The 19,345-nt window shown below is 54.3% G+C and overlaps 1 protein-coding gene across 3 annotated transcripts in view; it reads right to left on the reverse strand.

Moving 5' to 3' along the window:
- The window catches only part of GAS7 (growth arrest specific 7), a 202,361-nt gene that overhangs the window by 46,023 nt on the left and 136,993 nt on the right, over positions 1-19,345 (reverse strand). For all 3 annotated transcript variants that reach the window (XM_079798332.1, XM_079798334.1, XM_079798333.1), the window contains exon 3: positions 8,637-8,714. In XM_079798332.1, coding sequence (XP_079654458.1) covers positions 8,637-8,714 — 78 coding nt within the window. The remainder of the gene's footprint in view (positions 1-8,636; positions 8,715-19,345) is intronic.

Consider the following 19,345-nt stretch of genomic DNA (forward strand, 5'->3'; position numbering starts at 1 on the left):
CTACGACATTCACTCGCGCCCCCAATGTGAGCAAACAGACCTGCCCTTGTGTGTGTATGTGTGTGTATGTGTGTGTGTGTATGTGTGTGTATGTGTGTGTATATGTGTGTGTGTGTGTGGGGGGGAAGATGGGGGGCTGGTTCCCAGCATTTACCAGTTTCTGTCGCATAAATACCCCCACCACGGGGATTGGCAGCGCCAGCACCACTGTGCAGCCCATGTCACCTCAGTTCCCACGGGTGGCGCTGCTCTCACGGGCACAGTCCTGTGGCGCCTGCTCAGTGAGCCTCGGCTTCTGAAGCTATAAAATGGGGACAATGCTACGCAGTCCCCAAACCTACTTTGTTGGCATGAATAAGACAATACCTGCAAAACGGACCTGTGAGTTACAAAGGACTTCATGAAAAGAGAGGGGGTGGAGAGAGGGAGGTTTACTGCTTAGCTCCTGAATCTAGTCGCCTTGCACCCCAAGACTGCACGATCACTGGGGGCCAAGGAAGCCTGCGTCCCCCGCCCCAGGCTTGGAGGGATTGCCACAGCAACAACTGCGCAGGTCGGGCTGGAGGGACGCACAGACCCCTGTCCAGACCCCTGTCCGAACCAGTTTGTTGAGAGCTCTGCAGTGTGGTGGGAAGCAAAACGGAGAATGGCTGAAAGTCGGGAGCCCCTGCTCATGTGCAGTGGCCGGGGCGGGAGGCCAGCCATGGGGGTGAAGGCGCCAGCCATGGGGGTGAAGGCGACCCCACGAGAACTTTCTGTGCTGGGGTGCTCCCTCCTCCACGGCCTGCAGTGAAACAGAGCCACACTGAGCAGATTCCCGGGGCTGCTCCCCATCTGCAAGGTGGGTCCGACACTGCAGGAGAAGTGGGGGAGGCACAGCCACCCGGGGACAACGGGAAACTGGGCCCAGAGCTGGCTTCCCCCCCCCACCCCCCCACCCCCGCCTCCCCGCAGTGGCTCAGGAAGCAACGAGAAATAAATTAACCCCATGTGGGCAGCGCACTCCCCTCAGGCAGCTGGTCAACTGCTGGCACTACTCAGGAGTCACCCAGATAAGGGGGGCGGGGCAGGATTCCATGAGCTTCAGAGAATGTCGGGGGAGGTGGTGCGAGGACCACCTACTCATATAGGCATAAGCTGTGCCCCAAGGGCATTAGACTGATGTTAAATACAAGGAAACGGAAGGCATGACCTTTGGGAAGGTTTACTGATCAGGCAACACAGCACTGAAATGGAAAAACACAAATGCTGGGGAACCAGGCAACAGCAGGAACCCAGCACCCGCTCTCACCCATGACCCAGCGGGCAGAGCGCGGATGTGGAAAATCTCGGTAACTTAATTTAAAAGGCTGATTGAACTGGATGTATGAAACATAATACCCTACAAACAAAGATAATATCTCTGCCAAGAAGCCATGGAACATTAAAAAAAAAAAAAGGTTGCGCATATTTAAGCCACAAATAAAGTATCAATAAATTGCAAGAGGCATAAATAACTCAAGCCACACTCTTTGAGCAGAAAGTAATAAAAGTAGATGTTAATAACAAAAGAGCAAATATACAAGTTCCTGTCCCCCCAACTCCCAAAAGCTTAGAAATGTAAGAAAATGCCCTGTTAAATAGTCTGAGGGCAAAGAGGAATTTAAAACAATAAGCTCACAATATTTAGAAGATAATGAGGAAGAACATATCGGAAACAAATGGGACAAGGCCTGAATTATATCTGGAGGAAAATCTATAGCCTTCCTTATTTCATTGCCAAAGCCAAGGACAAATAAAAATAAATGAACTGAACATTCGATTTAAAAATTCAGAAAAGATTCAAAAGCCAAGGAAATAAAGCAAAGGAAAGCAGGAGAAAGAGGTAGCAACAGGGCAATAGGAATTCCTGAGCTCGGAGCCAGGATGGCACTAAGGACCCGCTGGTCCTCTCTGCGTGTTGGGGGGAGGGGCAGGGTCACAACAATGAAAAACGCAGACCAGCGTGTGTAATTGAGAGGGAAAGAGACAGAATGGAGAATTAGAAAGAAAACAAGCACAACCAACATAGCAGAGAAACGCTCTTTAATGCAACAGCATTTGACTTATAATTCCGTGTAATGAACACAAATCCTCCCCTAAGGTTCACATGAGCCACATGGTTTCAGCGGGCACCAGGCATGCCAAAATGCGTAAAATCTTTGAAAAGGGGCCTCCCTCCCGAAGGCACTGGGCCCCGATGGTTGTATGGGCAAACTCGTTCAAACTCTCGGGCACCACAATATCCTGTAGAAACATGCGGTCCGTTTCCCAGTTTACTACACAATGCCAACATCACCCGATCCCAAAATCTAGCCACGGCAACAACAAACAGAACCACACTCAGTCTGACTATGACGACAGAGTCTGGAAGATCTCACCTGAGCAGGCCTTGGTTTCCAGTCAGCCATGACCTATGAGGGTGTGGGATCCCTGTAAGCGAAGGTTGTCCCCAAGTTCTTGAGGGCAGAGGCTGCCCCCTTGACCTCTATGGACTCCCCCCACAGCACCCTCACCCACCGCTCTCTCTCCCTGCTTCCAGGCCCCCAGGCTCCCAGCCCGCCGCTCACGGCACCGAGGAGGTGTCTGACGCAGGGCATTCTGCCTCTAATCCAGTCTCTTGTTCTCACTTCAGTTCTGGTCTGTCAGCTGTTGGCTAATTACTGCTCATGTCAAAACAATTACTGGGAAAGAAAACATAATTTCCATTCAACCACTTGTCTGCATACAGCAGCTCTTCTCGGACACCCTGTCCCACTGCGCTGTGCTCTCCGTCCCCGGCACACGTGGAGAGTGACAGTGGAGATCTGAGCCCCATGGCCCACCCGCAGCACCCTGCAGTGGGGTTCCCCGTCCTCCAGGCTCCCCACTTACCAAGGGCTTACATACCAAACCCCTGAGCCCAGAGGTGGGTGCCTCTGAGGCCTCCAGCTTCAGGGGGAGGGAGGGGCTTAAATAAAATTGACCAAGGACCACGATCACTCATAACCATAAGGAACATAATTTAGTTTGGGGATGCAAGTAAAACATAACATGCCAAATTAGCTGTTTTTCAGAGAAGAAGAGGGAACAGAAAGCTCTATCTAGTAACTTCAGATACAAATAGAAACACTCGCAAGCACGCATTCATCCCTCTCTGTGGGCAGTTGCACAGGCAGGCAGGGAGGGGGCCTGGGAGACGCAGGAGGCGGACCGATACTTGGTAGAAAGGAGAAGGAGGCATTCGGGCTGGGGGAGGAGGGAAGTGGTTAAAAACGGAAAAGGAACACAGAAAGGGTTGTGAAGAGACACACAGCAACAGAAGAGCCTGCAACTTCTGCTGCCCGGAATCCACCGCGCAACAGCTCCTCCTGAGCCCCACCGTCCAGGTCCCTGCTCCCTAAAGAACCCCAAAGAGTAGATGCCCTTTTCCAAACAAGGTGTCATCCCCGGACACCCCCTCTTTCCTTTAGGTCTGGCCCCATCTCCCTTCTCTCTGGAATAAAGGCAGGCACCTCTTTCCTCAAGGCTATGAGCCCTGGGTGCCCAGGGCCTTGTTCCTGAATCTGCCCCCTCCACCTTCCCTCCATCCCACATTCAACCCGGTGGAATACCACGTTCCCCGGCGGTGCCACATGGCACCAGCTCTGCAGGGTGCGTATATGACAAGCGGTGAAGGGAAAGGTCCATAGAGTTTGGACAAGTGCCTCCACTATTCAGATTTAAATTGGTTTGTTCACAGCAGGCCTTTAAAAACCCACAGATGTACTCTGTGAATCTCAAACAAGGCAACAGCTAGCAGTATTCCTACACTGACAGGGACGCAGCCCCCGTGTTGGGCAGAATGCCGTGGAACCCACTTTGGGAACCACAGCGGTGGCTGTCGAAGGCAGTTTCTGAAGCCAGTGTTGTGCTCAGCATCCCTGAAGGCACGGTCCCTGCCCCCCACTCCCCAACCACGGCCGCCACCACACCCAGTAAGGCCCTGGACTCCCCCCAGCATCACGCGCACCTCCTCAGGTGCGTGCAGCGTCTGCCCCGGCCTGTTTAGGGGAGCAGCTTTACAATCGTGGCCTCTGGTCTGGAAATACCTGTCTGACCGCCTGGTCCTCACAGTCTCCCCGGTTGTCTGAGATGTAAACGGTATTCCCCACTACAGAACTCACAATACGTGTGTCCAGTGGTTGTGAATGGTGAAAGCCTGGGGCTTCCTCCAGGCCATCGAAGATGAAGCAGGCCTTGGGAAGTCCCCTGGGGCCCTGGTGACGGGGACACTGTTGCTAAAGGGACATGCATGCCCCTTCCAACGGGAGGGAGGCGGGGGAAGGTGCCATGGCTTCCCCTGAAGTCAGTGGTGTGGTCTGGCCAAGGGCCTGGCAACGGCTAATTCTGCAATGAGTGAAGGTCGGCTTGGCTCCCTGCGGAGAGGCACGCCTTCAGGCTTCCTCAGCTAGAGAAGCAAGTGTGTCGTGGGCTGCGGGGGCGGGGGGGGCTCTTTGGCCCCTTGAGTGTGGCTCTTCCACAAAATACTAAGTGCGGGCGCGCACGTACAGTGCGATTGAAACTTGGTGGCCCATGCGCAGAAGTCGGTTTTCGGCTCTCAAAAGAAATTTCAATCGTTGTACTGTTGATATTTGGCTCTGTTGACTAATGAGTTTGCCGACCACTGCCCCAGGACGATCCCTCAGTAGGCTCAAGCCTGAATCCAGGTTTCCTAAAAACCCCTCCCCACAAGGGAAACTCAGTGAAAGACAGATTTCCTCCATCTCAAAAAACAACACACAAATTCAAGTTCAATGCACATCCCAGGCTCAGAAGCTCAGAAGGGAATTCACGCTCCATACCTGCCCGGTCTGATGAGGCAGCCACCGGCCAGAGGTGGCTAATTTAAATTCTAAATCATTAAAAAACACACAAAACTAAATGCAATGTGGTATCCAGAACTGGATCCTAGCCCAGAAAAAGGACAATACTGGGAAACGTGGGGAAATCAAATAAAAATCTAGTTTCGTTAACAGTGATGTACAATGTTTGTTTCTTAGTTTTGACGAACGTGCCATGGTTATGTAGGATGTCAACGTTAGGGGAAAGTGAGTAAAGGGTACACAGAATTCTCTGTCCTGTCTTACAATGTTCCTGTACATTTAAAATGATTCCAAAATGAGAAAGGCATTCAATGAAGTTACACGATATTGAAATGCAGCCATATTTCCAGCACCCACTGACCGCCATGACTGTGGCTACCACAGCGTACAGCGCAGATGCCAACGTTTCCATCATCGTGCGGGCCCGGCTGGACGGACCGCTCCATTCCGGCCCCGTAACTCACACACGGAACTCCCACAACCTCACTCCACTCACATGTCCATTCCCTCAGCCGGCTGCTGTTTCTCTCTCTGTGATTCCCTGCTTCCACGCTGCGTATTAAACCAGCCAAGAGATGACTTAGTGCTCGCAGTGGCTGCCTAATTGTGCATTGGGTTTTCCGTTTGGGTTTCAACTTGACTTCCGTGGACTTCCCAGAGGGCCTGGCATCAACTGTCCCCAGCAAGGTCCCAAACATGCAACTCTGTGAAGAAGGAAGCCAGTGGGGAAGTCCCCGGCCCAGTGGCCCAGCGCTGACCCTACCAGCACCCACATCCAAAGATGTGGAGGTTAGGAGGTTCAGGTTAAAAAAAACGAGGGAAGATGTCAAAACATCCGGGATCCTGCTCTAGCCTCTCGGGTGGGCTCTCTTCCCTTCCACCCCAGACGGGATGGCGGGCTGGGTGTGTTCACACCCTGGGGAGAGAGCACCACAGACCACACCCTGGAGGCCTGGACGGACCCAGTCCTGTTCTTCCCCTGGGCCCTCTACTTATGCATGGGCACGGCGAAGCCTGGCAAGGAGACGCGAGGCGCCCGAGGCCCCGGTCTAACAAGGCGTCACTTCCCAAGTCTAAGCGGGCACTGCCTGTCAGAGGCACCCTCGTGTTAAGTGCACTAAGAAAGGAGAACGATGCTCCCAATGAAACCGGATCCACCACCGAGTGCAGGACGCACCTGACCTCCAACATGCAGGACGGGGCAAAAGGAGGTGGATAGCTTTTCATATGGAAAATCCTATGCAATAAAAGCCTAATATGCTAAGTGTCTGGTAGTCCGGTTGTCAGTTCAACCAATCAAAGCGCAATATGCTGATGATATGCTAAGGCCGCTCAACTGCTCACTATGACATGCACTGACCACCAGGGGGCAGACGCTCCAACCAGTAGGTTAACTTGCTGCTGGGATCCGTCTAATCCAGTGGTCAGCAAACTCATTAGTCAACATAGCCAAATATCAACAGTACAAGGATTGAAATTTCTTTTGAGAGCCGAAAACCGACTTCTGCGCATGGGCCACGAAGTTTCAATCGCACTGTACGTGCACGCCCGCACGTGGTATTTTGTGGAAGAGCCACACTCAAGGGGCCAAAGAGCCACAAGTGGCTCGCAAGCTGCAGTTTGCTGCCCACTGGTCTAATCGATCAGGACTGAGCTAAACAGGCAGCCGGACACGCCCTGGAGCTCTCCCGTGGTCCCTCCCTGACTGGCCAACCTCCCGCATCCTTCCCTGGCCCCGATTGTGCACTGGTGGAGTCCCTTGGCCTGGCCTGCACCCTCTGGCAATCCGGGACCCCTCAGGTGATGTCGGAGAGCCAGTTTCAGCCCGATCCCTCAGGCCAGGTCGAGGGACCCCACTAGGGCACAAATTTGTGCACCGGGCCTCTAGTAGTACAATAATTATAAATAATAATGCAAGAATAAACTCTGTGTTTCATATGCTCACAACCGTGAGCCTACTTTTATCCGACCCTGTATTGAAATGTGGGGGGAAGGCAAAAGGTGGGTCTCAGATCAAGGGACTGGGGTTCAGCGGGTTTTGTGCTGCTTCTCACGGCAATGGCTGTGGTCTGTCGCCCAGTGACCCTGAGCAGCACTGACCCAATGTTCTGGGTGGCCCTGGACCAGAGCTCCCAACCTGGCACTACTAACATTCGGGGTGGATATGCTTTGTGCTGGAGCTGTGCACCCTGTGCATTGTGGTGGTAGCAGCATCCCTGGCCTCAGCCCACCGGTGCCTGTAGCACCTCCCCGAATGGTGACTGCCAAAGGGACGGACATCGCCAATGTCCCCTGCTCGGCAGAAACTCCCCGAGCTGAGAGCCACTGCACTAGAGCCCGAGAAGTCTAACAGGCAAGGACAGTGTCCCCTCATCGTGGTTCCAACGCTCCAATAATGTTAGGTGGAAAATTCCAGAAAGAAACAATGCCTAGTTTTAAATTGCTTGCCATGCTGAGTAGCTTGATGAAATCTTGCACCGTCCTGCTCTGTGACCGTCCCGTCGTGCAGAGTCTCCATGTGGTATGTGCTCCCGCGTTAGTCACTTAGCGCTTGGTTCTCAGATGGGCTGTCACGGGCCGCAGTGCTGTGTTCCAGTCCCCCTTATCTGACTGACAACGCCACCTTCATGCAACTTTTATAACAGTCCACTTTCATAAGTGTTCTGTTGTTTTTAGTTTTTATTGTTAATCTCTTACTGTGCCTAATTTACAAATTAAACTTTATCGCAGGTATGTAGGTGTGTATGTGTAGAAAAGACAGTACATACAGGGTTTGGTACTATATGCAACTTCAGGCATCCACGAGGGGTCGGGGAGCACACCCCTCACAGATGGAGGGAACTGCCGTGTGCATTGCGAACAAGCAAAGGACAGAAGCCCGTTAGAGGGGCGTCTCCTCTCAAGTCTTCTGAGCCCTCAGGACGCTGCTGGGCACGTGAGTTTCCAAAGGGGAGTGAAGAGGTTACCAGCTGTCTGTGATGGCAAAGCCCTTTTGGGCAGAGAACCTGATAGACTGAGGCTGCCCCGACTTCCCCTTCGGAAACCCTGCCCGGGCCCCTGGAGGCAAAGTTGGCATCTGCACACGCAGTCTAACACCTTGGCCACCTGGCCAGTTCTCCTCCCTGAGTCCGACCCTCTCCACCCTCGCCACCGTTCCCGGCCACACTCGGAGCCGCAGCCCCCAGCCCAGGGCTGGGCAGGCTGGGCTCTCGCTGTGTTTGTCGGGTGAAGGCAGGAATCTGTCACACCCAGCCCTCGGGCCAGGGGGTCTGAGCCAACCCCTCTCCCCCTCCACCCCCATCCTCCTTCTGGGGAACGAAGCCACGAACAGTGGGAAAGGGACAGCAGCAGGACAGCAGGCTTTGGAGAGGCGACCCCACTGACTCAGAGGACAAGTTCCCTGACCAGCTCTGCCAGCACAGCAGGCCTGGCAGTCCTCGCCTGGCACCTCTACGCGCCCGGGCTCCTCTGCCCGTGTCCCCTTCCTGCCTGCGTGGACCACTCTGGGTTCCCTTCTCGTGTCTGGCTGGCCTGGAGCCCGCCAGGATCGAGGGCCGACTCCCCTCCCTGCGCACCTGAGTGGGAGTGAGGTGAGCTATCAGGTTGCTGCTGGTGCCGCCAGGGCAAAACCACCTGGTGAAGCACCGGGCCCCCTTTCCCTCCAGGCCCCTCCCTGGGTTTGGTTCTTAAGATCGCCCGTCAGGTTTCAGACCCCCGGATCCAGAGTCTTGACCTTCCCAATCTTGACCCCAAAGCAGTAAGTGCACACAGTACCTGTCGGAGGCAGAGGGCTCCTGTGAGTGCCAGGGCTGGCCGGAATCCCAGAACTGCTGGGGCGCTCCCAGGTGGTCTCTGGTGGGAGAAAGAAACAAAATCGCTCTCAGAATTTCATAAGGCAGAACCTGCGAGGGTGACAGAGCAGACCTGGGCGATCAGAGCTGAAAAAAAATAGTCCTGGCCAGTCACCTTCCTCCCTAAACCCAGGGACGAGGAGCCTGCTTTGGGCGGCCACACCCTTCCCACCTCCCATGACGACAGAATTCTCTTTGCTGGGGACTCTTCTCCACAGCTGGGACCCTTCTCTACACCTGGGATTCGTGTAGTCCCCTCCTCTTTGCCTCTTTTTAGACTCCTCTTTCTGGGTTTCTCACCTTCTCTGCTCCCCCACCTCTTGTTTCTTCCTCTCCCTTGTTTGGTGGTGGCCCCAACTGTGGCTTCTCTTCTGGCCCCTGTTTTCCTAGATTGACGATAGCCCCACTGTCTCCTTCTCCAGAAGGAGGTGGCTTTCCAGCTGGGATCCTCTGAAAGGTTCCCCCAGCCCCCCCCCCCTCTCTTATCCCCAGAGGCTGCCAACTCATGGGCCTCCTGGAACCCTTCTGTTTCTGGTCCTGGAACCCTAGCTGCCAACTGGGCATTCCCCCCAAATGCCATTGTCACGTGAAACCCCAAAGCACAGAGGAAAGAGCCCTGGCCTGGGGGTCTGCACGGGACATGGTCCTCTGTCAAAGGGGGTGATTCCCGCCCTACGTCTTGTTTGCGTTATAACTGCTGGCCAGGCCGGCCTCCCTTCCGGTGGCCGGCTGCTCGGTCCAGCCAGGAGCAAAGCCATGGCTGCATCTATATTATTGTCCCCCGAGCACTACTTTGCCCATTTCACCGCTATGAACAGGCTTCTGATAAAGTTATCTAGTGATGGAAAATAAAACGTTCTTACCATGTGACATTGGGTGCAATAGGAAACCACTAAGAAGAAATATGACCCATCACCCTACAACTTGGAGGTCAGCACAACACTTTGGTATCTATATGTCGATTTGTTCCTTTGAAACAGAACAAAAGCATACTGCACGCTCTTTTCATGAATAGGCTTTTGTGAGTATCTTTCCAAAGTCATTTCAGGCGCCAGGTCGTCCAGAGGTCAGGACCTACTCACAGTAGGGGGTCTAACCTCCTCACCTCCACACTGCTGAGTGTGAATCCCAGCTCTGCCTCTCACCACCAGTGTAACCCTGGCCAAGCTAACTGTCCTGTCAGAGCCTCAGTTTGCTCCTCTGTAAATGAGGTCAATAATGGTCTCTACCCAAGACAGGCCACATGCCCATATACAAGTGCGCAGTATCCAGTTGTGTGTAAAGTTAGCTTAATGGCCTTGGCTGGATTGCTCCATTGGTTGGAGCATTGTCCAATACACCAAAAGGTCGCTGGTTCATTCCCTGGTTGGGATGTGTACAGGAGGCAACCGATAGATGTTCCTCTCTCCCTCTCTCCCTTCCTCTCTCTCTAAATATCCTATATAATAAAAGCCTAATATGCTAAGTGTCCAGTCGTCCGGTCGGCCATTCAAGCAATCAAAGCGTAATATGCTAATGATATGCTAAGGCTACTCAACCACTGGCTATGATGTGCACTGACCACCAGGGGGCAGCTGCTGGGTTCCAGGCCATCTGGGCTGAGCGCGAGGGCAGGACATACCCTGGAGCCCTCCTGTGGTCCCTCCCCGGCTGGCCAACGTCCCTGTCCCTCCCCGGCGCAGACTGTGCACCGTTGGGGTCCCCTGGCCTGGCTTGCACCCTCTCGCAATCTGGGCTGAGGGACCGCCCCCACCCGAGTGCATGAATTTTGTGCACCAGGCCTCTAACATATTGATATTAAGAAATACGATAGTATCATGACCATTAGAATGTAACTGAAGAAGAAGGAGGGAGTTTGCCCTGTCAAAGGCCCTGCAGTGTCTTCGGTGCCAAGAACAGTGCCAGATACAGAGTAGGCCCTCAAATATACTAATAATATATCCATATATAAAATCATCTATAATAAAAAAAAGCATAAAATGCTAATGAGACCGGACGACCTCCCGATGAAGCCGGGGCTGCGAGGGAAGCCCGGGTCCCAGGTACCAGAGGGAAGCCGGTGCTGGCAGCTGGGGGAAGGAAGGCCTACTCTTGCATGAATTTCATGCACTGGGCCTCTAGTCAATCAATAAAAACATAACCTTGGGTGAGGATTAAAAAAGATAAAAATAAAAAAAAATAAAGTGAGTCTAATGTATGAATATAACATTAGTTAATCAAAAAATCCTAATCCTGAAAATGCAATTGTCTCAAATATTAAAAATAAAAACAAACAAAACTCTTTCAATGACTTCCCTCCATCAGGATTCCAAAGAACTGGGTTTTTGCCTCAGCTCTGCCTCTATGTCTGCTGTGCTGCCCAAGGCAACACACTCTGCCTCTCTGGTCCTCCAATTCTTAACCCAGAAAGAAGGGGCTGGGCTACCTGGTCTTTTAGGCCTCAGTCCTCCTGCCCTGTAGCTTTGATTGGTGATCTTAAAATCTGAAGACCCATGTGCTGACTGGCGCTCAGACACCAAGACTTGGAGACCCCCCCCGCCCCCCAGGGCTCCCGCAGAGACAATGCAGATGCCTGCAGGATCTGTCCCTGCCCATCCTAGTCTTGGCCAGCTCTGACCAAACACAAAGTCACGGTGAGCCTGGGGCAGGAGTGGGGCCGGGCCAAGTGGACATCTGGAGAGACCACCAGGGCTCTGGCTGCGTGACCTCAGCAGTAGCAGGAAAAGTCACCCCAGATGACCGTACCACCCACAGGGAGGGAGCCATTTCCAGGTCTTTTGCAATAAAAGAGTCGCTAATCCATTTACAGCACGCCAGGCCCCTTGACCAAGCCAAAGCAAAGCTGCGTGGCAGCTCGGGCCCATGTTACTCTGAATTGAAGCCCATTTGCATTCTCTGGGGTCCCATTCCTGGGGTTCCAGATGACCATCCAGACTCCTAACAGAGTCACTGCCATGCAGGTCCCGGAGGCTCTGGGACACGGTACAGTCAGAGTGGAAGAAGTGAGACTTTCTCTCAGAGTCCCGTCCAACCCAATTCATGAGAACACATTTTTTCCTAAAGGCAACTCCAACTCAATGCAGGCCTCTCCCACGGACACCAGGGAGCCCAGCGCGCGCGCACACATGCACGCGCACACGCACTGACTGCAGATCAGACCAGCCCCAAGGAGGCTGCCACTCCAGTCCTCGAGGCCACAAGCCAGAAATGGTCATGTCCCCTCAGCGAAGTGTCATTTTCTTCTCAATGGCTGCCCGGTGTAGAATAGAACTTTTAAAGAGAAAGTACACCTGAAAGGTGGAAAGTGATGTAAATTTCAGACCACAGATGTGCCCTCCTCAAGTTAAAACAATAGTAACACTAACAATGAACAGTGCATGAGGTAGAAGTTACTCATTTTCCACAGTCACTTCTGGTCTTCGTTTCCCCTCGTCAAGACTGAGTCCTGCTTACACTAGAGGCATTGGCTTCCAGTGGGAAAGCTACAACCAGCCCCTGGGCCTAGGACACTGGTCATGGTGATTTGCCTTAGGCTCACCTGTGAGCCACCCCTTACTCCCCTAATTCCCCCACCCACAGGCCAGTGGACTCCTGCTCCTGATTAGCCCATTTCCTTGTCTGTGGGATGGCTCTCTGCTGCCCCCAGTGGCTATCAGGTGAAATAACCCTAGGTACCAGCCCAGGGGGATTCATCTTTCTGGTACTGGCTGGAACCTGGGATTCATGTAGTCCCCTCCTCTTTGCCTCTTTTTAGACTCCTCTTTCTGGGTTTCTCACCTTCTCTGCTCCCCAACCTCTTGTTTCTTCCTCTCCCTTGTTTGGTGTTGGCCCCAACTGTGGCTTCTCTTCTGGCCCCTGTTTTCCTAGATTGACGGTAGCCCCACTGTCCCCTTCTCCAGCCCTTGTCCCTCCTCATCTGGAAGCTCGATTTCTATGAGGCTGCTCTGCCATGTCCTCTACCCCAACCAGAAAGGCGAGTCCCAGGAGAAAGACAGGAGCCCCATGCCCTGGTCCAGGGGGGCCAGCCCTCTGCAAATGCCGGGTGCAGGGAGCCGTGGGTGCCGTGAGTACCCGGAGGGCCTGCACAGCTGGGTGAGCACCCAGAGGGCCTGCACAGCTGTCCCAGGACTCTCAGCGGCACAGCCTCTGGTCCCCTCCCAGCACCAGTGCTTCCTTGGCCCTGGCTTTGTAATCACCTTACCATCTGGCTGCAGGATATTCCTAACCCCTTCCTAAAGTTAAATGAGAAACTACTACTGCCTGAGCCTCCATCTGTGCCGCATCCACTTCAAGTCCCCCCACATTGAGTGCCTCCTTCAGAGGTCACAAAACACTATGAAATGGGTGCTACTGTTTCTATTTTTTGTGGAAGAAACTGAGGCCTCAGGAGAAAGAGCAGAGCCGGGACTCAGTCTGACAGCAAAGTCCGCCACGTGAGCCACACCAACACCTCTGAGCTCTGAGCTGGGCTCTGAGCTGGGCTCTGGGAGCTGCAGCCAAACTGGGCTGTTTGAGTCTATACACCACTCTCCATTGGAGAACCACCGCAAAATTAGTATTATTATGTTAATTCAATATAATATATTTACTATAAACATTAGAAATATTTACAATCTAAATATGGTACATATTTAATATGTTATATTATTGATTATAATATTATTAATATACTATAGGACTGATGCACGAAATTTGTGCAAGAGTAGGCCTTTCTTCCCCCGGCTGCCAGCACCTGCTTCCCTCCGGCACCTGGGACCCAGGCTTCCCTCTGGCTGCCAGCAGGCATCTGGGACCCGGGCTTCCCTCACAGCCCCAGCTTCGTCCAGAAGATCGTCTGGTCTAATTAGCATATTACGCTTTTATTATTATAGATGATTTTACATATGGATATATTATTAGTATATTTGAGGGCCTACTCTGTATCTGGCACTGTTCTTGGCACCAGAGACACTACAGGGCCTTTGACAGGGCAAAGTCCCTCCTCCTTCTTCAGTTATATTCTAATGGTCATGATACTATTGTATTTTTTAATATTAATATATGTATTAGAGGCCCGGTGCACAAAATTCATGCACTCGGGTGGGGGGTCCCTCAGCCTGGATTGTGAGAGGGTGCAGGCCAGGCCAAGGGACCCCACTGGTGCACGATCCACACTGAGGAGGGACGGGGAGGTTGGCCAGCTAGGGAGGGACTGCAGGAAGGTTCCAGGGCATATCCAGTCCTCTCACTCAGTCCCAATCGGCCAGACCCCAGCAGCAAGCTAACCTACTGGTCGGAGCATCTGCCCCCTGGTGGTCAGTGTACATCATAGCGACTGGTCGATAGGTTGTCTGTCTGCCCCCTGGTGGTCAGTGCACATCATAGCCAGTGGTTGAGCAGCCTTAGCATATCATTAGCATATTACACTTGATTGGTTGAATGGCCAACTGAACGACCGGACACTTAGCATATTAGGCTTTTATTATACATAGGATACCATTTTTGATGAAAGAAAATTTAAAATATTTCTAATGGGGATGAAGGGAGGAAGTCGTTCCAGGAGATAGGTAATAAGTATGTAAGACATGTTGGGTCAGAGGTGGTGTGTTCTGAAGAGAATAAAGCAGAGAAGGGAGTAAGAAGTGTTATTAGGAAGGGATATAATTTGGTCAGGTGGCTTCGAAGGCTTTGCTGAGAAAGGCATCTTTAGTATTATCTGTTGCTGCATCACAAATAACACCAAACTTGGCAGCTTAAATCAACAAGCATTCATTGTCACCCAGGGTCGGTGAGTCAGGACTCGGGAGCGGCTGAGCCTGGCGCTTCTGGCTCAGGCTCTCTCATGAGGCTGCAGTCCGCGTACCATGATCTCTTACATCATCGAGGGCTTGACTGGGGCTGGAGGTGCCACTTCCAGGTGGCTCCCTGGCCACCAGCAGGAGCCAAAGTTGCGTGCAAACACACACACACACACACACACACACACACACACACACACACCCACACACACCCACGGCAGCTGCTTGCCCTAAGGGCTCGAGCTGACAGCATGCAGCCGGGACGTCTTTCTAATCCAGCCTCAGAACTGACTCGCTGTGACGTCTTCCCACTTCTGAGGGTCACACAGCCCAACCCTGACAGACGGGGAGGGACTCACACTGGCGTGTGCGACAGGACGTGGGGGCACAGGGGCCGCGTGGGAAGCTGGTGGCTGCACAAATGGAGGAACATGCCACGCACATATCTGAGGGAAGAGAATTCCAGGCCGAGGGAACAGAAGATGAAAGGCTCAGAGACAGGCACATGTCTGCCATCTTCAGGAGCAGCAGGACGGATGGCGTGGCTGAAGAGGCTGGAAGTAACAGGGGTTGGAATGGGTCGCCCAGGGCCATGGTTCTCAAAGTGGGGTCCCCAGACCAGCAGCACGGCATCCCCTGGGACTTGTTAGACGCGCGCGTTCTCAGCCCTAAGACAACGAGTTCCTGCATCCGAAACTCTAGGGGGGACCCTGTGGCCTGTTTCCACCAGCCCCCCAGGTGATCTGGGTGCTCTCCCAGGTTTAGGAGCCACTGCTCAGGGTCTCCAAGGTCACGGAGAGGACCGGCTCTTATTCTGAATGCAGGGACAGCCACTGCGGAGTTTGGAGCACACAGGTGACAGGATCCAGTGGCTGCTGTGCCAGGACCTGCGACTGAGGAGGCTCCGGGACGGAGCGGACACGTGCCTTCAGTACACGGGCCGGGCGCCCAGCCGGTCACCTGTGAATGCCGCCTCTGCCTGGCCAGCCTGTCACTCCTGCAGAGGCCACACGAGCTCAGGAAGAGGGAGAGGCAGGGCTGGACCGTGTGCCACGGGTGGGGCACAGCCATCCAGGCGCCTTCACCACGCTGCAGCGGCACTGGCAGCGCTGCCTCCACCAGGGGCCGGGACACTGTGGCTCTGGGGTGTCTCAGACAGGGTTGGGGAAAGGGGTGCCCAGGCAATGACCCCCTCAGCTCTGGAGCCCTGCTCCCGTGCTGCTTTCAGACCCCGCGGGCCTGGGGTTGCTTCTTGAATGATCTAGTACAGTGGTCGGCAAACTGCGGCTCGCGAGCCACATGCGGCTCTTTGGCCCCTTGAGTGTGGCTCTTCCACAAAATGCCACGTGCGGGCGCGCGTGTACAGCCATGCGCAGAAGTCGGTTTTCGGCTGTCAAAAGAAATTTCAATCGTTGTACTGTTGATATTTGGCTCTGTTGACTAATGAGTTTGCCGACCACTGATCTAGTACCATCAGGAAGGGCAGCTGAACTGGGAGATGCTTCATCCGGGTCCCCACCCCACTCCACCCCCCACGGGGCTTCCACTCTGCCCCACCTGTCCACACACAGCGCAGACCCTCCGGAAGGGGCAGCAGGGGAGCTCTCAGCCAGCGGGAAGACACAGAGCCTTGTCCCAGCGAAGGACTGCACCCTGCAGGGCCGCCCAGGCCTGACCACAGCCGGGTGCTGCCGACCTGGGCTGGGACCGCTCTCTCAGGCAGCGAGAGACTTCCGGGGGCCCAGCTTCTGCAAACACAGACCCAGTCGGGACATCGGGACACCGGGACACTGGGACACCGAGGGTGCCAGTGAGAAATGCACGGCAGGAGTCCAGCCTGGGCAGGGTCAGAGGTCGGGAGGGGTAGCTAACTCCCCCAATTCCCAGTGCACAGCCCTGCAGGCCTGGGGCACTCCCTGAGCAATGACTTCGCGTGCTCCCTGCTCCGAGGAAGAGGGGGCTGGAGACACCAGGACCCCACTGTCACGCGAGAGGAAATGGAATGGAGAGCTGCCCTTGAATGTGCCGAGGCGCCGAGAGTGCTGAGGAAGAGCCCAGGGCTGGGGCCACACACACACATGTGTGATCCCAGGTCGGCCCTGGATACCATGGCTGTGGGCTCTGCCTCCCTTTCCTCCAGGTGACGTGGGGTAACCCACAGTAGCCCGGTGGTGGGATGAATAGTTAGAGGCACGGATGGTCTCTGACATACAGTGAGCCCTCAAAACACATGGATGCTAACAAAACCACACCCTCGCCATTCCTCCCTTCTCTCTGCTTCCCAGCTTCCACCCTCCGAGCCCCTCCCGCCCCATCCTCCTCTCCCTGCCTTCACAGAGCCCCCTCCCAAAGGGAGAAGGAGGAGGGGCTCCTCTGTGGAGCTAGAACGCCTTCTTAGCATCTCTGAGCTGCAGGGTGTCCCCACTTCTTCCCACTTCACAGCTGCCGAGAGGATCCTTACGCAGCCGTGTGATCCAGGTGGGGCAGGGGCCTGTGCCCATTTCACAGAGGAGACCGAGGCTGGTGAGACCCTGGCCCTTTGCTACTGGCCGGAAGCAAGCTCTGGACTGGCTCCAGCCCACACAGAGGGCCTGGGAAGAGCAGGGCCAGGAGCAGTGGGGGAGTGGGGGGCTCCGGCGAGGGGAGGGGGCTGCCTGAACTCTCTGAGCCTGTCTCTCAACCCCTCAATCCCTGACCGACCAACCTCCTGAGAGTGTGCGCACCTGGGCAGACACACTGGGATCCCTGCACTTGGGTGGAGGGGAAATGGGGTTGACCACAATGTCGGAAAAGGGTGCCTTGTCACTGAGCCTATCGATGCTGGTAGCCATCTGCAAGTTCACAGATATAAGGACCCCCATCTCAGGGTTAAGAAAGTTGTAAGTAGACGCCAAGAAGGAAAATCTATTGAAGCTAAAGCCTGGACACTCGGGATCTAAAACCGAAGCACAGGTTCCTGGCAGAGCTCCAGTCTCGCTTCCCAAATGTAGTTATTCATCAGGAATGCGCTTGTTAAAAATACTGATTCCCAGACTTTGCACTTTAAGATTCTGGTTTAGCAGGTGTTGGGTGGAACCCAGAAGTTAGCATCTTAACCAGCAGTCTCAGTGACTAACCAGATGAGGGAAGCTAGCAGAGTCCGTGGTAACACGGTCGCAGAAACCAGCCACAGCTCTGGAGGTACCCAGATGGACACAACCCCAGGGCATGGGTCTGGGTCAGGCATAGGCTCAGCCAAAGTGAAAAGCAAGATGCACAGTAGCAATGGGGGGTGATTCCCCAAATGTCCACCACCTCCACCCCAACCTTCTATAACTATCTGGTTCATATCTGTCCCCAGAGAACCCCAACTTCAAAATCAGGCTTTGTTATCTGTTTTGGTTCCCAGGGGACTTGCCGATTAGAGTAGATTGTCAGAGCCCTTTAGTGTGACTGTGTCCTTAGAGCAAGGGGAACGTCCATATAAGGCCCGTGAAATCACTGGGTCTGGCCCTGCCAAGGCATTAGGGGTGAGTTAATTAAGTGAATGACTGAATATAGCAGGCTAATTTTTAAGTTGATAATTTTGTATGGCCTGGGAATCTATATATATAAAAGCCTAAGTGACCGTTGCAACCGAAACAACTGAACGGACGACCGAACAGGCTTCATGGGGCGACCAGGTCAGCAGGGGGGTTAGTGAGGGCCGACCAAATGACTGAGCAGAAGGCTGCATGGGGTGACCAGGCGGGAGGCAGGGTTAGTGAGGGCCAACCAAACAACTGAGCAGTGGGCTGCATAAGGCGACCAGGCCGGCAGGAGGGGAAGTGAGGGGTGACCAGGCTGGTGGGAGGGCAGTTGGGGGTGACCAGGCCAGCAGGGGGGTCATCAGGCCATTAGGGGGGGGGCAGTTAGGGATGATCAGGCAGGTGAGCAGTTAGGAGCTAGTGGTCCCAGATTGTGAGATGGATGTCCTACTGCCAGTTTAGGGGATCGGGCCTAAACCGGCAGTTGGACATCCCCCGAGGGGTCCCGGATTGGAGAGGGTGCAGGCTGGGCTGAGGGGACCCCCCCACTGTGTACGAATTTTGTGCACCCGGCCTCTAGTTATGTTATAAATATCCACATGGCCCTGGACAGAAGAAAGGCTCCCCACACCTGCCTTAGAGCCTTTCCGAGAACAGGGGGGTGAAGAGGAGAGAGGAGGAAGCACTGCACTGGAGAAGCCGGGAGGGAAAAGGCACCAGAAGGTTCTAGTGAGCGGGCACAGGGTGGCAGGGGAGGGGGAGGGGGAGGGGGAGGAGGTTGCTCCGTGGGACCCACCTCCTTTGTGAAGCATTATCTTACGTCCCGGAGGGCAAAGGCCTGAGTTAGGACAAGAAAGATGAGTTTTATGCAGTCCTGTCCCCAGGTGTCTGGGGTAGACCTAGCTGACAGGTCAGGGCGACAGGATATTGTCCTGCTGGCGGGACCTGGGAGAGTCCCGGTGACCTCACGGTCCCGTGTGCTTCCCGTCAACACCATTCAGACGTTCTGAGCGCTAACCGAGCAGGCACTAGGCTGGGGAGGAGCTGGGGCTCCCAGCATCCACCCTGCCCTCAGGGGCTGCAGGCTGCTGGGAAGCCCAGCTGACCCCTTCCCACCTCAGCCGGACACCTGCTTCTAAGCCCATCCCTCCTGCAGATGTGCTCGGAGGACAGGGGCTGTGTCCGGTCCGTGTCTGCCTGTCCCCCAGGCACTGAGTCCAGTAGACGCCCACTAAGTGCTTGATGAATGAAGACTCGCGCAAAGCAGCTGTTAGAACTCTGTTCGGTTACATGGCCCATGGCTGAGTTAACAAGTGCGTGTGTGAGGGAATGTGTGAGGGAGTGTGTGA

This window comes from Cnephaeus nilssonii (assembly GCF_951640355.1).
Source record: "Cnephaeus nilssonii genome assembly, chromosome: 19".
Lineage (NCBI taxonomy): Eukaryota > Metazoa > Chordata > Mammalia > Chiroptera > Vespertilionidae > Cnephaeus > Cnephaeus nilssonii.